Source organism: Uranotaenia lowii, chromosome 2 (assembly GCF_029784155.1).
Source record: "Uranotaenia lowii strain MFRU-FL chromosome 2, ASM2978415v1, whole genome shotgun sequence".
Taxonomy (NCBI): domain Eukaryota; kingdom Metazoa; phylum Arthropoda; class Insecta; order Diptera; family Culicidae; genus Uranotaenia; species Uranotaenia lowii.
This window is the reverse complement of record NC_073692.1, coordinates 183,473,882-183,491,058: the sequence shown is the minus strand read 5'-3', so window position 1 is coordinate 183,491,058 and position 17,177 is coordinate 183,473,882. Positions and strand designations below refer to the sequence as shown.

General features: G+C 35.2%; 1 protein-coding gene across 1 annotated transcript; it reads left to right on the top strand.

Annotated features, from left to right (window-relative positions):
* The first annotated feature begins 16,486 nt into the window (after positions 1 to 16,486).
* On the top strand, positions 16,487 to 16,924 carry LOC129742146 (uncharacterized). The gene has a single exon (XM_055733989.1). The coding sequence runs from the start codon at positions 16,487 to 16,489 to the stop codon at positions 16,922 to 16,924; it is 438 nt and encodes a 145-aa protein (XP_055589964.1).
* Positions 16,925 to 17,177: the final 253 nt, after the last annotated feature.

The window sequence follows — 17,177 nt, the reverse complement described above, 5'->3', positions numbered from 1 at the left end:
CTGTCTGTCTGTCTGTCTGTCTGTCTGTCTGTCTGTCTGTCTGTCTGTCTGTCTGTCTGTCTGTCTGTCTGTCTGTCTGTCTGTCTGTCTGTCTGTCTGTCTGTCTGTCTGTCTGTCTGTCTGTCTGTCTGTCTGTCTGTCTGTCTGTCTGTCTGTCTGTCTGTCTGTCTGTCTGTCTGTCTGTCTGTCTGTCTGTCTGTCTGTCTGTCTGTCTGTCTGTCTGTCTGTCTGTCTGTCTGTCTGTCTGTCTGTCTGTCTGTCTGTCTGTCTGTCTGTCTGTCTGTCTGTCTGTCTGTCTGTCTGTCTGTCTGTCTGTCTGTCTGTCTGTCTGTCTGTCTGTCTGTCTGTCTGTCTGTCTGTCTGTCTGTCTGTCTGTCTGTCTGTCTGTCTGTCTGTCTGTTCCCTATAGACTATGAAACTACTGAACCGATTTGCGTGAAACTTGGCAGGTGGGGGTATTGGAGGCCGAGGAAGGTTCCTATCATGGTTTGAGACCCCTCCCTCTCTCAATAAGGGAGGGAGGGGCCTCCCAAATAAAAGACAATTTTTTGCATAACTCGAGCACCCATCAAGCAAATGGTATCAAAATTGGCATGGGGTGGTATTTGGGTGCGAAGAATATTCCAATGAATATTAGGTACCCCTCCTTCCTCTCAGTGGGGTGATAGGAATGGGGGAGGGGGGCTACCTTACAATTTTTCATATAACTCGAAAACTAATCAAGATATTGGAATCAAATTTGGCACGGGAAGGTATTTGGATACGAAAAATATTTCAATGATTATTTGAGATCCCTCTCCCTTTTTTGTAGAAAGGGGGAGGGGGCCTCTTCCATATTTTTTTACATAACTCAAAAACTAATAAAGCAATTGGAACGAAATTTGGCATGGGAGGGTATTTGGATACGAAAAATATTTCTATGATTATTTGAGACCCATCCCTCTTTCCAGTAGGAAGAAATTAAGGGGGGGGCCTCTTTTTATAATTTTTTACACAACTCAAAAACTAATTAAGCAAAAACCAAATTTGGCATGGGCGAGTATTTGGGAACGTGACATGTTCTAATGATTGTTTGAGAACCCTTCCTTCTTCCAGTGGGGAGAAAGGAAACAGGAAGGAGAGTTTCATACAATTTTTACATCATAACTCAAAAACTACAACAGCAAATGGAACCTAATTTGGCATTGAACGATATTTGGGTACGAGAAATGCTCCTATGGTATTTGGTATCCCTCACTCCTTCAAAGATGTGGATAAAAAGGAAGAGTAGAGGTCTCCCTTATAATTTTCAGTATAACTGAAGAGTTGATCGAGCAAATTGAACCATATTTGGCATATGAAGGTATTTGGATTCGAGAAATGTTTCTATCATAAATTGAAGCCCCACCTTTTTTCCAGCGGAAAGATATTAAGAGGGAAAGGGGAGCCTCCATATAATTTTTTTTGCATAACTCGAGAATAAATCAAGCAAATGAAACCAAATTTGGCATCAAAAAGTTTTTTGAGTATGAAAAATATTTTTTCTATGTGAAACAATTCCTTTCTTGCAGTACGATGATAGAATTGGGAATTTAGGAAGGGAAGAGGAGGCTTACATTTAACTTTGTTTTATACAAAATCCGAGAAATGGACAAAACTTAACAAGGAAAATCATTTTGGTATGATTCTATGATTATCTGACACACCATCCTCCTTTCAGTGAGTAGGTACATAGGAGGAGGGAGGTGAGCCCAATACAATAATGTTAGCATAAGTTCTCAATTTATGCATAACGAAGGTTATGAGATATTTTTCTACGATTGTTTTAGATCCTTACGCTTTACAGTGTAGATAGGGGAAGAAAGGAGGAGGGTCCATACAAATTTTGTTGTAAAGCTTAAAAACTTAACAACCAAAGGAACTATATTTGATATAAGAGGATTTTTGGGAACGAAAAAATTAGGTATGATTATTAAAAATCACGAGCTCCATTCAGCAGGGGGTGACGGTAAGGACAGGAGAGGGGCTCTCTTATCAGTTTTTCAGCATAAATCCAGAACACATCAAAAAAAAACAACCATATTTTATAAGTTAGATTGTTTGCGTACGATTAATTTGAGACCGCCCAGACAGCTTCAAATTATCAGATATTTAACACAAATTTATAGAGCAAGATTTAGATTATTCGTTTAAGTTATCTTTGTGTTGCAATTCGAAACTCTAGCTTCAGCTCTCATTTTATAGCGGTTGCTTATAAATTATGTTATAGTTTGATTTAAAATATTGCCAATAAAAATATAAAAATTTGAATAATTTTTTGAAACTATCATTTGATTTTGAAAGGTGTAGCAAAGCACACCGGGTCAGCTAGTAAAAAATAAAAAATAAAATAAATTTAAAAAAAATTCAGAACAATAAAAAAATATAAGTTTTTTAAAATCAGTTCCAAGTTTATAGCAATGATAATAAAATATCTCGAATTCTTGTTTTTGAACGAATAGTTTTTAAATGACAATCATTTAAAATTTTTGGTAAAACTGATATGAATGGGTTCAGGAAGAATACATTATTGAAAATTAAATCAAATATGGTGACAAAATCGGGACAAAAAAGGTAACAAAATCGGGGGCAGACATAATCGGTATTTGACAAAATTGAGGAATCACTGTACCTCAAGTTAAGTTTGCAAAAGATAGTAATTCAAAAAAAAAATTACGACCTTTTCAAAAATGTATTTCATTTCAGTGATGAAACAGATAGCTCAATTAGTTGAGGGCATTATGAGATATCAGAGTGAATAATCCAATAATTTCATTCCTCAGCTGTCCAAGCCAAAGTTTAATGAAAAACTACTATCGCTATGAAAAAAATGGACTATATAATCTTTTTTTCTTAAATAAATGAAAATTATAGGAAAACTCGGAAAATTTGTCCAAAAATAGGACACTTTTAATCATAATGTTTCATATTTAGACCAGATGCCAATAGTTTTGTATCCTTACACCCAAAATAATCCGCACGTCGTGGCTACGTGAAAAACAACATTATTTTTATCCAATTGATTTTCACGGAGTGAACGCACCTCAATAAGAATTCGTACTTGCTCTTTGATCTTATCTTTTGATCGATGTTCTTTCCTTAGGTTTGTTGCAATTGCAATTTGTTGATCTCCACTATTTGCCCTTTCTTCATCCTTAACTCTTTAAGCTTTACATTCTAAAAACTTGGCTTTATAGTCTTAAATATTTTTGCATTATTTATCACTCTCAAATCATTTTTAACTCTTTACATTCTAAATGTTCATCCATGCGTTTCTCTAAACTCAATCCCTATTATTTTACTTTCAATCCTTTACTCATCCTCCTTTACTGTTATCACTTTACCCTAAAAAAATGTGTTTTTATTCTTCATTTTAATTTATTATTAACTTTAATTAATTTTATACTCTTTACTAAACTTTTTTTTTATCTTAACATTGATTCCAAAATTTACTGTTGGCTATTCATTCCTTTCCATGTTCTCGTTTTCTAACTTTTTATTCTTTATCATTTACTCTCAATATTTTCTATCCTTCATTTATGTTTCGCAGTAAACTTTTTTACTTGTTTTTTTTTTAATATTAATCTTTTATTTTCGTGCTTTACCCTTTTACCCTCCAGTTTCAGTTTCTTTCCTCTTCGTTTGTAACTTTTTCTACTGTATTCTTTCTTCACTCATCACTTCCTACTTTATACTACTCTTTACTCTAGACCGATTATTCCTTACTTTTTCATACTTTCCACTATTTTTTTAACTTCATTCCTTACTATTTTCACGTAAATTCTACTTTTTACTGTTGAATTGTTTTTTTATACCCTTTAACCTTTACTTTTTCCTTTCAATACGTGACTTCTAGCAGTTCTCTTTTCAATTTTTGTTTGTATTACACTTTTCCTATTCTTTTCTCTGTAATATTTATTTTTAAATAATTTTTTTACAAACATTTTTATTCTTTTCTCTTTGTCTTAAGCCACTGAACTCTTTGCGTTTCACTTTGAATGTTTTTTTTTAGTTTTTAGTTTCAAGACTTTCCTTTTAACTTTTTTAAATATTTAAATCTTTATTCCGCACTTTTCTGTCGTTACTTCGAACTATCCAATCCATATTATATTTATTCTGGTATCGAACCTTTAACTTTTAACTTTTTACTACTGGAAGTCTTTACTCTTCGCTGTTTTTTTGCTCTGTACTCCTAACTATCTATCCGTTATTTCACTTTTTTTTAATTCTCGTCTTTGTCATTTGTCATTTATGTGATCTTATGTCGAATGTTCAATTTATTGTGTGTGTCATGCTTATTATTGTCTTATTTAACCCAAATCACTTGGAACACTCCTGGTCAATGTAGTCTTTAATGAATTTTGATTAGATCATGTTTGTCTTATTACGTCAATAGTTTGAACTTATTGGGTCATGCCATCCATGCCGTCTTTAGGTTCATGCTTGTGTTATACCATATTCAGTTTACCATCTACCTCTGGGCTATGGCCATGAATTTTTATATGAACTTTGAATGATGAATCTAGTTCTGAGTATTCAGTTTTGGATCGCCGTTTTAAAGCTTTGATATTTTAATTCTGCATAAGAATTGAGCTCAAAATCTTTGAATCACGACGTTATCAAAACAAAAACTCAGGATGGTTTCAAATTTTCTTTTTTGAAATGAATCCTCCTTTTGTCACTAGAAACAATAAAAAAATAAGTTCAAATTTTCAATAAACTAAAAACAAAAATAATGAAATACTTCTACGCAACAAAATTGCATACAGTCCGTATTTCAGAAAACCGAGAAATTAAGTAATTTAAGATCGAAAATTTCAAAAAAAAAACTTAAATACAAAAAAACGAGAACCGTTCCCATCTTCTACAGTTTTATTGTTGCTTGAATTTCTAATAGTTTTTCAAGTTATTAAATAGAAAACTTTACTTCTTTCCTCCTTCGGAATTTTCGAAAGAATCGGTAAAAATAAGATAATTGTTATTTTTTTTCATGGTCTTCCTCAAACTTAAGCTGAACAATTTTCACAGCTTACCCCTCAGTCGCTAGAAGGATCACTCATTCCGGCTCAGAACAAAGGTACACGCTTAAACGAGGTTAATTAAATGCTCGTTCTATCCACCGACGACCATCAGTGCCCATAACTTCCGCTGGCTGGTTGAAGCGGTTTTGGGTCTCGCTCAACTCGAGTCATCCCTGACCATTCCGGAACATTCACCACACGGAATGGTAAGAGACAGAGACAGAGACAGAGAAGATAGAGAGAGCGTGGGACCATGTGCAACATCCGGAAAACGTGGTTAGCATGAAATGAGATGCATGAACCTCCTGCCTCGATCCCCTCATTTTCTTTCCACAGGTCGGTAGATGTTCCAGCTTCCTCTTCCCACATCCGCCAGGCCAACTTCCACCTTTCAATCCGAAATTTCCGAGTGGATGTGTGATGAAACCGTACTTAGCTTCCACGTTCTGGGGCGTGAATAAGCTGCCAGGATTAGGGATTCACTGCTAATGGATGACTCGTTCTCCTTTCGCTCGTTCGTATGTTCGTTTCGCTTTGTCCAAGAGCGCACGGAGATAACCGCAGCATCCGCACCCATTTACACCTCGTCAAAGGAGAGTTAAATTTGTGGAGCCACAAAAAAAAAGACCGAACTTTGTTTCGAAGGAAGGGGAATAGCACGGCTATCCCCTCATGTAAAAAGAATTCTCGGTGGCCACTTGTTTTGAAAATCCATTTTTGGACGGCATCACTCCAGGAGCCCGTTAAATTGGTTATCACATTCAAAAAATAGAACTGACCCAATGAAGCAAAAAAAAAACACAATCACAAAAGAACGGTGAATATTTGATTTCGAGAACGTGCTAATAATTTAATTTAGCAATTTATATGGCTACGAGCAAGTGTACAGTCGAATTGTGAGTTGTGAGCTCCCCAAGAATAACAGCATTCTTCACAACACAAAAAAGGTGAGTTGAGCTTTGTTGCAGGGTTCACTTCCAGAGCCGATGAGAATGTCGAACACATTCAAATAGTTTAAAAAAAACTTTTTGAAAAACTTCAAGAGCTACCATAGAATTTTATCAAGGTTTTTTTTGGGGAAAAATGAAAGTTTCGTGATAAATCATACTTACTTCAAACTCCAGTAAAAGATTATACTTATGTACTAAAATTTAGATTTAAAAAATGCCTATCCGGGGGAGTTTCGAGCGCCAAATCTGATTTATCATGGATAAATGATTCAAGGTAGAGTGCCCATTTCCCGGCCATTTTGACGATCCTTTTCCTGGGAATACTCGAGGTCCCGGGAAAAATTTTAAATGGAGATTTAAGCGCTCTACTGCACACTAAACCTTATCAATTTGGTATTTTTAAAATTTTAGATAGGTAATAGTTTCCCAAACATATCAACATCTTTTTTTAATGCCTCATAAACTTATTAGCAATTAAAAGCTGAAGATCTCAAAACTAAGTACTTTTTTCGACAGACTAGACTCATTCTTATAGCAAATATTTGAAGTAATTAAAAAAAAAATTTCACATTCAAGAGAAGTTGCATTGCTAGACTTCAGGTTATTCATCAGATCGCGTTAATTGTCAGACGCGACGCGACTATCCTTTTGTTTCAAAATCTGTCATTTCTTTGCCGATAATTTTGCTACAGACAACAGTTTGTGAAACGGAAATTCTAAATGATGAGTGTGAACAGAACATTCAGATTCTTTTCATAGCGTTTCCTTATTGGAATTATTTGGTTTTATAGATTCTTTGCCATTTTTCACATTTAGTCTAAGTTTTCGAATGAAAAATAACTCATTATGAAATTAAAAGTATTCCCAAGCAACCAAAAGTCTCGCTAAAAAGGTCGAACACAGCTTAATCAGCATAATCAATGTGCTGAAGTTCGTTTCATTCAGCCCAAAATTTAAGTTCTTATTGAAACTTCGAAGTTCCATTACAGATTTGATCGGCCTTCTATTCAGCCCACAAGTAAACGTTTAATCAGCAAAAACAAAAAAAAATCTCCTCTTTTCTTTTACTTTGGTCACCACTATTCCCATAAGGTGCTGCCGGTTTCTCGGCATCCATCTTCATCCCTCCTATCACCTCCCTCAATTGATATTACTTAATTCCCTGTTTATAACTTTGTTCGATACATGCCAGCACGCAAGCTTGTTCTGCTACGCAATTATTTGATTCGCTTACTCAAGCAATCAAACAACCTAATCATGCTTGGCATCGCTCCTCAGATTAGCCTGTTCAGAGAAAGAGCGTGTAATTTTTTTTGCTCTGCTCTTCCCAAACGGAGAAGCTTTAGAAAACGCACAGTTAGCTCCAGAGCGACCAAGCGTCCACCCAAGTGTGGGCAAGAGAAGCAGGCAAACTGATGAAGTGCGTTCTCGGTTCAGATAAACTCGTTCGCAAACGGGTGAAAGAGAAGCTTCACAGAAAATTCGGTTTGTCTTCATCGGTTGCGTCTGGATCGAAGTTTAGAAGTGCGTCAGAATTTACAATGCACAATGATACAGAACATCAATCTAGCGGAACTAAATTAATATCGCCAAAGGTAGACAAGATGGACTGCTGGTGTCTGAGGCAACTTTGCTCTGTATAACAAAGCGCATATTTTGATATAAAATATAAAGTCGAGGGGTTCACCAATAGCGAGATAGAAATGATAACTTTCTTGTTTAGCATTTTCGTGCTTAAGTTTCTTCTTCAAAGTTATTTATCTCAAAAAAATACACAACTTTGCTTAAAATGTCCAAGTTCTACCATATTAACCCAAGGAGATACGGTAGAATTAAAATAAACTTAAAAAATGCTTAGCAAAATTTCAATTTAAATTTAAGTTTACAGATTCATCCGGGCTAGCCCAGTTTTTCAGTGCAATTTTCGAGAAAAGTTTGGTCCGGCCCTGATGCCCGGATTTTGTAAAAAACTACTTGAATTTTGTCCAGTTTTATCCACATGAAACATGAAAATGAAAAAAATAATTTTGGAATGCTAATCCATAAACCTACATTGGAATCTTCTTCAACTGATGCATTGTTCCGCGCTGCATGACACCTTTTTTTGAAGAAAACATCCCTGCATTTAAAACATCCCTTCCTGGCTTGATACACTGAGCTACACAGCAGCGACGCTAGAGGGCAATTTTCTAGCCAGCTCCTTCTCTTTTCTTTAGAGCGAGCGACGTCCACCCGACCGTCAGAGCAACCGCAATCGGGCGCACTCTGCAAAAAGATTTGTGAACGTTGAACGGCTGAGCAGTGCACTCGGAAACCGAAATGAAAAAAGTGTAAGACGTTCTCTGCTCTGTTCTGTGTTTGAGAGGTGTTGGACAAGCATGAACCTAATGAAAGAAATTAGTTCAAGTACCAGATCTGAACCCGATCCTCCGAGATGATAGCCAAACACGCTGCCAAGACGCCACGCCTAGATGTTGCCTTGCCGGCAGCTAAAATTCGAAGCGGTTATAAGCTTTCTAGAATACCCGCAAGAGCAGCCAGCGGCCAGCAGCAAAAATGCATGTTGATTATTACTAAGAAACATTACGGAAAATCATATAAATCAATCATCGGTTCAAATAATATCAGTTTAAAAAAAATGGAATTCCATGTTTAAGACTTTTTAAGCATAAAATTATACAAATTCTTGAGTTATCTTGATGTTTAATTAATGAATTGCTTCAACTGACTTTCTATGTGTAATAAATTCGTGGTAGGTAAATACAGTTGGACGAAATTTTATAATGTCAAAATATTTACTCTTTTCCAACACAATTATTTGCGAGTGAGCTTGAAGTTGTTCTTAGTTGAAATTTCAAAATAAATTATACATTTCAACAATTTCCAAGCTCCAAAAAATGATTTATTTATTATATGCCCTTTTGTGATGTTCGTTCATATTTTATATTCATGAAGGCTTTTTGAGACCTAATTTGTAACTTTTATACTGTGTGGATGCGATTGACATGTCTCAAAAAAGGCTTTTAGAGAAACTTCTTGGAACTTGAAGTTCACAGAAAGCTATTTGAGAAACTTCTTGGAACTTGAATTTCACAGAAAAGGCTATTTGAAGAACTTCCTGGAACTTGAAGTTCACAGAAGGCTATTTGAGACCTAATTTGTAACTTTTATACTGTGTGGATGCGATTGACATGTTACAAAAAAAGCTATTTGAGGAACTTTTTGGAACTTCAAGTTCATAGAAGGTTATTTGAGGAACCTTTTGTAACTTTCATGCTCACATTCGAGAAAATTCTCTACCAATTCCCTTTGGAACCTTTGTTCAGCGAAATTCGAACTTTGAAGGCACGAGTTTAAGTAGATATGAGACTTTTGATTGCTTGGGTTAACCTTTATTTTTAAAATTAAAGTTTAAGTCATATAACAAGGTAGAACTATCATTTTTCTTGCTCAATCAGAACCATTTTTACAGTTTGGATCGTTTAAATTTTAAGTAATTTAGCAAATTTTATTTGCTATTGGAATTCCACGGATATTTAAGCGTTTCCCTGGATTTCCGGTTTGGAAACCCCAGGTAGGACACTCCAGATTTAAGGTTAAGGCAAATGTCATTGTTTACATAACTGATTATACAGGAAGTGTTTAAAATGTAATAGATAGGACAAATCTTTCCATAAATATTCAAAGACTTTCTTTAGTAATGTCAGCGATACTTTTTATACTTTTTTATAAATTTTTTTTCGAATAATCTGAACTTAAAATGCTGTTAATCACTGAAAATCAATCAACGAGTAGAAGTCGAAGTTTGGTTTTTGACACCGTCTTGAAATCGAAGATTACGGCCTCAACTAAACTTTAAAATTCTGTAAATGACTAAAAATTGCACGAAAGGTTTACAATATTGGTATTGGATGAAAGGGCTAAACTAGAAGAACCAGACCCTGTTTGGTTTTGGCAACACACCCGAAAGTTTTGTGTTGCCGAAATTCGAACGGTTTCTCTCAACTTTTTTTTCACTTAGTACTACATTAAAACTACTGTTTTTTATTTTAAGTCATTTTCCGATTATTTTTAGAATTTTCTTATTTTTTTTATCATGTTTGCGATGCATTTAGCACTTTTCTTATTTCGTTTATAGTTTTTGTTTTTTTCTATATTTGCTATTTATGTCATTCTATGATGTCTATTATGCTATTATGTCTGAATTGTATTAGTCCTATCACAGCGAAAACTATAAGGCAATGTTTTTTTTTATGGAAATCGTTCGATTTTGGCACATGAGCCAAAACCGGATGTCGCCAAAAAACGAATGTTGCCAAAATCGAATGTTGGCAAAAACGAATGGGGTCTGTATTGTAGTTTTTTATTCGATTTTCATTCACTAACAGCATTTTAGAAATAAGCTGAAGCAGCCATCTTGGATTTAAAGATGGCGTCAGAAAGCTGAAATCAACTTCTTATTGCTTATTCCATTTAACTTAAACCCATATTTTGAAGGTTTCGTGCAATATTTAATAATTTGCATTTTTAAAGTCAATCGAAAGCCACCATCTTGGATTTCAAGATGTCGACGGAAAACGAAATTCGACTTCTACTCGTTTAGCCCTTTCGCCTTTAAACTATATTGTGAAAGTTTTATGAGATTTTCAGTAATTTACAGCTTTGAAAATTAAAGTGGAAGCCGCCATCTTGGATTAATGATGGCGTCAAGCAATAATTATTTTTTCATATTAGGCTGGAACAAATATCAATTTCTTCTTTTGCCAACCCCCCCCCCCCCCCCTTCGAAATTTCCAAAAACCCGAAGGGGGGAAAAATAAGGTTTGAAGTATTTTATGTAAATTTCGACAAAAAATTCAAATATCTGCAAGATTACAACACCAAAATACAAATTTTGGAAGATGGGAGTTTTTCCACCTTTTCTAATCTTGATTTTATTGAATTATTCGATAGTAAAAGTACTTGAATTATAGGTTTTATGCAATGATGGAGTAAGCAATTTGGTTGCATACAAGCTTTCGTGCGATTTATTCCAATTAATTTTTTTTTCGCATTATTCTTTATTGTCCACCCCCCTTGTGATGTTCCAACTCCGAGTGACAAAAGAAGGATTTCAAATTTGTTCCGGCCTTATTTGGGCCCTTTCATTTAATACGCATTTTGTAAAGATTTTCATATCACTTTCGGTGATTTCATGTTTTGAAAGATTTTAATTTTTTTTTTTATTTTAACTCAAAACCAACACACATAACTTATCAAAAATGTGTAAAAATAGGAATTCCAATTCAAATATGTGTAATCTAATATGAGAGTGTTCTGTGTTGACATCTTGATTGAGAATTGTCACTGAGTTTTATGGCGATTTAATAATCATGCACTGAGTGCTATTATAAAACATGTATGTTTAATAAAAGCTTTTTTAGCGTTTCTGAAACTATCTGAAAACAAATGGTCGAAACAAGAATATAAGCATTTTGCATGACTGTAGTAAAACCGTCAAAAAATAAGCTGCATAAAAAATAAAAACAGAATGAAACTTCTTAAGGCAAGTTGGCTTAATCTGTGTTACTTGGGCAGTTATCAATCATTGATTTAACACAAATCGGATATATTTCAAAACTTTTAAACGGAATATCACCAAAATTAGAAGTGATAGACTAAATTTGAAAAAAAAATCAGTTCACGACGCTAAAATCTTCCCAATAAATAATTTGAACATTGGCACTAAAAATAATGGTGCATTGAATTTTCAATTAAATTTCATTAATAAATTTACAAAATGTTATGACATATTTATTTAAAAAAATCCTTTTCAAATGTTGAATTTTTTTTAATCTTCTTACTTCTTTTAACTTTTAAATCAAGAAACCGAATTTGATAGTCCTACTATTTATCTTCTTTTAATTTTCGCTTCTCTTTATTTTTTAATTCTGAATTTTTATGTCCTAAAAAATAGTCTTCACGGATGTTTATAAATCTAAATGAAACGTGAACATAACGATACGGATGAGAAAAAAATCTTTTCCATCCAGTGAAAAACGTGAATAGCAATCAATGGACGGAAATGAAATCGACAAAACAACAGACAGCAAATTCCCTTGAAAAAGATTGAAAAATCTGATCGAAACGTTAGGTGTTTCAAAACCAATCGTTGTTTGATCTACATCCCAGACCAAAAAAGCCAAATTTAAATGATGATTCTAAATATCTCTTAGAAATTTGTTATTGTTTGGAATTTGAAATTTTAAACTATAAATTTTAAACTATGAAATTCGAATTTCACAAGACATCTTCATAATAGTTGTTAATAAGAACGATGATTTTTAACCTTAATAAAAATATACTTTAAGCCCAACGGTCGGGCAATTCAGGAAAAAAAAATTGATTTGAAAAAAGGGAAAATTTGAACAAAATCTAGGCCAAAACAAACAAGAGAAAAGTAAAAAAATATAACTTGAAATCACAGCATCAGCCTTTTTAAAATCGTATATGAGAACTATACCAAAACTCATGTTCGTTATGGATTATTTTATATCGTTTTTGACCACAAAGTCTTGAAATTTTCAATGAGGAAATTATTTTTTTTATTTCATTTAGCTAATAATATGAATAAACCTGTGCCTCCCAAGTCAGATGCATATTCTTCAGTAGTGCACTATACATGATTTTTGTTAAATGCAATATCACCCACCGTTGACATTTTTTCATGATAAGTTCACATAAGCTAGTTTAACTCATTAACACATGATTGCTTGAATTTTGAACATTCTGCGAGTACTAGTAACAGAGGTTTAGCTCCTTTAGTTTGGATAGGGAAATTTGAGATTGCTTCACAAACAGACGATTTCATTTTTTTTGGAACTAAATATGTATGTATATATTATCTTCAAATATTGTTAAGTTGAAAGTTTCATTAATTAAAAGTTATATAAGTGTGAAAAAAATCCAACTGCGAAGAAGAGAACGCAAAAACATTGATTCTACACATACATCCGTTCAAAAAATTATGAAATTCAACCCTGTCACATCCACTGAAGAGCGAAAAAAACTGCAACAGTTTGGATTTTATCTCAGTATCAAAGTGTGCAAATCTCAACCGGATTTTCCAGCTTATCCAGTCAAATGCAGAACGCAACGTTCTGAACCCCCTACTTCAAGCTTATTAAATCATGAGAGAAAAAAAATATTCCGAAAACCAGCAAAAAGGCAAAAAAACGATCCAAGATTCAATAATCATAACTTTTCATTAATTTTTACACTTCATGTACATTTATGGGGCCAGGCAGCCAGCCATCCAGCTTGCCATCCGACCGAAACCCATGCCCCCAACCACGAGTGAGGGGGTGGAAGTCGAACCTGCCGATGATGGTTCCTTCTTGAAGTTGTTGCAACCGCTGCTGCTGCCTGCCTCTGTCAGCTCCGATTTCGACCTTTTGGGAATTTCTCGCACTTTAGCTGTTCGACCGTCTGGTCCCGAAAAACCACCACCATCCCTAGCTGAAAGTGAGTGGACGGGGGAGGTTTTACGAGTATCCATTTATGTTTTATATTATTATCGGGTCGTAACGGAATAAAACTGGCGATTGAATGGGAAATGCAGTTTATCGATAGATTAGATTGGCTCGGCTAGGGGAAGATAGTGCAAATTTTTGATAATGGCTTATGACGACAGGGAGGACGGAAGATATGAATATATGGGGGTACTTATGTCGAGGAAACTACATATCTAAAAGTACCTAGAGGTAATATTCATATTTTTGTCTTCGATTTCCATTTCCATCTGTAAATTATAATACAGTTATTTCACTGGTTTCTATTTTTGAATTTTATATAAAAGTTTAAAAAAAAGAATAATTTGAAATTTCACTATTTAAATGGAATTTTTCAAATACAAAAATGAAATTGTATTCTAGAAAAACAATAAGATTATTTACTTTGTAAAGTAGAATCTTTCACAAATTTAAATTTTCAAATAAATCCTAAAGTAATTTGAATCATCGACGTTTTTCGGCGGATTTTAGAATCAAAACGTTATTACCAGTTGTCCAGACGTTTCGAGCTACTATGGCTTTCGCTCCTCTTCAGTGGACACTAAAATTATATTTTAAACAATGAATTTTTATCTTAATTTACAATATTTAAAATCTTACAAACTACTGGCCTTCGTCTATACTAGTTTGATTCGGGACATTTTGTTTTGATTTTCGTTTACATTTGTATGTTAGTGTTTGTGACAATTTTTTGATTACAGAGTCGTAAGCTGTCTTAAAATTACAGGAGTCTATCTGCCTATTGACTACATTGTTGTCACCTCTAATCTTAATGTAAAAAGTTTCAGCTGTGATTCTTGCATTATAGCCTGTAACTTTTTCTAAAATGTTTGTATTGTCGAAGTCGAAAAGGTGACCAGTTTCCAAACTGTGTTGTGCTAGTCCAGTGCTTATTTGTTTTGTGGATACATTCGTTTTATGTTGTTTTAATCTTTTTTCCAAGAACTGACTAGTTTCACCTATGTATGATTTGTTACATTTACCACAATTGATTTCATACACGACGTTGGTATTTTTGTTTTTGGGGATTTTGTCCTTAGTTTTTGTTAGGATCAGATTTTTAATTTTATCTAAAGGCTGGAAGGCGACATTAATTTCAAATTGCCATAAGTACCTTGAAAGTTTCTCCCCCAATCCTGAACAATACGGAATAGTTACAAATTTGTTTGAATTTCTATTGGTTATACTTAAAGTGTTATAAATTTTATGTGTTCGTTCTTTGACAATACTCGCAACAAAATATTGTGGATAGTTGTTTAAGTTCAAAATGTTTCTAACTGTATTAAGTGTTTTTTCCCTATATTTTGCGTGTGATAATCTTATTTCCCTGTCTACTAAAGCTATGACAGTGTTCTTTTTGTGCGAATATGGACTTAACGAATTAAAATCTAGGTAGCGGCCTTTTTCGTCTTTTGGGAACCATTCTGTTGTGATGCCATTTCCTTCCCGCCGCAAAATTGTATCGAGAAACTTGATTTCTCCATTCAATTCGCGCTCGATAGTGAACTGTAACCGTTGATGAAATCCATTGAAGGTGTCGACAGTTTCAGTCTGTTGATCACTTCTTGCAGCTACCAAGCAGTCATCAACGTATCGCTTGAAGAAAACCGGCGAGATCCCCTTCATTCGCAACTCATCTAACGCAGCCTGTTCGATCCGCTCGAGAGCTATAGAAGCCACCACCGGACTCAAAGGTGAACCCATCGGGACTCCAAATTTCTGAGCGTAGAATCTTCCGTTGAATTGAAAAAATGTAGATTTAAGCACTAAGTCCAAAAGTTGCAAAAAACTACTTTTTTCAATTTTCGTGTGTTGTTCAATTTCATCCCAACGTGATTCGATCGTTTCCATCGCAAAATCCACTGGGACGTTCGTAAAAAGTGAAACGACATCCAGTGAGAACAAAACCGTCTCTGGGGGGAGAACAATTTTTCTCATCTCGTCGACGAACTCGAAGCTGTTGTTGATGTGGCGATTTGTGTTCCCAGCTATTTTATTCAAAATACCGGTGATATATTTTGCTATTTTGTAAGTAGCAGTACCTATCGTGGAGACTATCAGACGGAGTGGCCTGCCTTCCTTGTGCGTTTTTGGGAGGCCATAGGCTCGCGGAGGGTTACAATGATACACCTTTAATCGGTACATCGTGCGTTTGTCAATGTAATCCCGCTTGTGCCAATCAGTTATGACGGCGTTTATTTTTTTCAGAGTGGAAACTGTTGGATCTTTATCGAGGCTAACGTAGGTTTCTTTGTCGTTTAAAAGTTCACGCATTTTTTTTTTCCTCGTATTCGTTTCTTTTAATAACAACGATAGCCTTACCTTTATCTGCTTTAGTAACAAGCAGATCTGGACGAGATTTGAAAAATATTTTCGACTTCCGAATCTCTTCTCGAACCCATTCATGATTGTCATGAGCCGATTGTTTTGCGTAGTTAATGTGGTTCACAATCGCATTCGAAATATCGTTCCGAATCACAGGTGCCTGTGGATGCTGTTGTATGGCACACTCTATTTCGGAGAGAATTTTAACGTACGGCACACAATGCGGGTCCGGGCAGTTGTAGCCGCTTCCCAGCTGGAGCGATCGTAAAACATTGTTTGGTAGATCTTCGCCGCTGTAGTTTTGCACCCAATTCTCACACATTTTTACTTTATCAGTTTCCGCACATATCAATTTATCGAACTTATTTGTTAATCGAACTTTGCAGCGAGCAAAAGTGTTTTTTTGTTTCCGAGATGATGACAAAATCATCATCTGAAAATCGTCGTTACTTACATAGCGTTGCACATTTCGAACCTTTTGCAACGCTATGTAAGTAACGACGATTTTCAGATGATGATTTTGTCATCATCTCGGAAACAAAAAAACACTTTTGCTCGCTGCAAAGTTCGATTAACAAATAAGTTCGATAAATTGATATGTGCGGAAACTGATAAAGTAAAAATGTGTGAGAATTGGGTGCAAAACTACAGCGGCGAAGATCTACCAAACAATGTTTTACGATCGCTCCAGCTGGGAAGCGGCTACAACTGCCCGGATCCGCATTGTGTGCCGTACGTTAAAATTCTCTCCGAAATAGAGTGTGCCATACAACAGCATCCACAGGCACCTGTGATTCGGAACGATATTTCGAATGCGATTGTGAACCACATTAACTACGCAAAACAATCGGCTCATGACAATCATGAATGGGTTCGAGAAGAGATTCGGAAGTCGAAAATATTTTTCAAATCTCGTCCAGATCTGCTTGTTACTAAAGCAGATAAAGGTAAGGCTATCGTTGTTATTAAAAGAAACGAATACGAGGAAAAAATGCGTGAACTTTTAAACGACAAAGAAACCTACGTTAGCCTCGATAAAGATCCAACAGTTTCTGTGTGATACCGCGTCATTCGTCACAAGCGTGCAGCGAGCCAGTTGGTCAGTCAGTCGGCCAGCAAGCGTGCTAGCCGGGCAGCGCATAGTTTCCTCGGTAGTTCGAGGTCGGGTTGCTCACCGGTGTTGCTTCCGGGTTGCAGACCTCCGGACAGGTCTGCACATTTGGCGACCGTGACAGGTAATTTCTTGTTACATAACATAAAAACAAGAAATTATAAATACCAAAAAAATACCGAACCGAAAAAGTAAACAAACG

Bases quoted from the DNA above. Each gene is read 5' to 3' on its own strand.
- LOC129742146 (XM_055733989.1), top strand. From the start codon at position 16,487: ATGTGTGAGAATTGGGTGCAAAACTACAGCGGCGAAGATCTACCAAAC.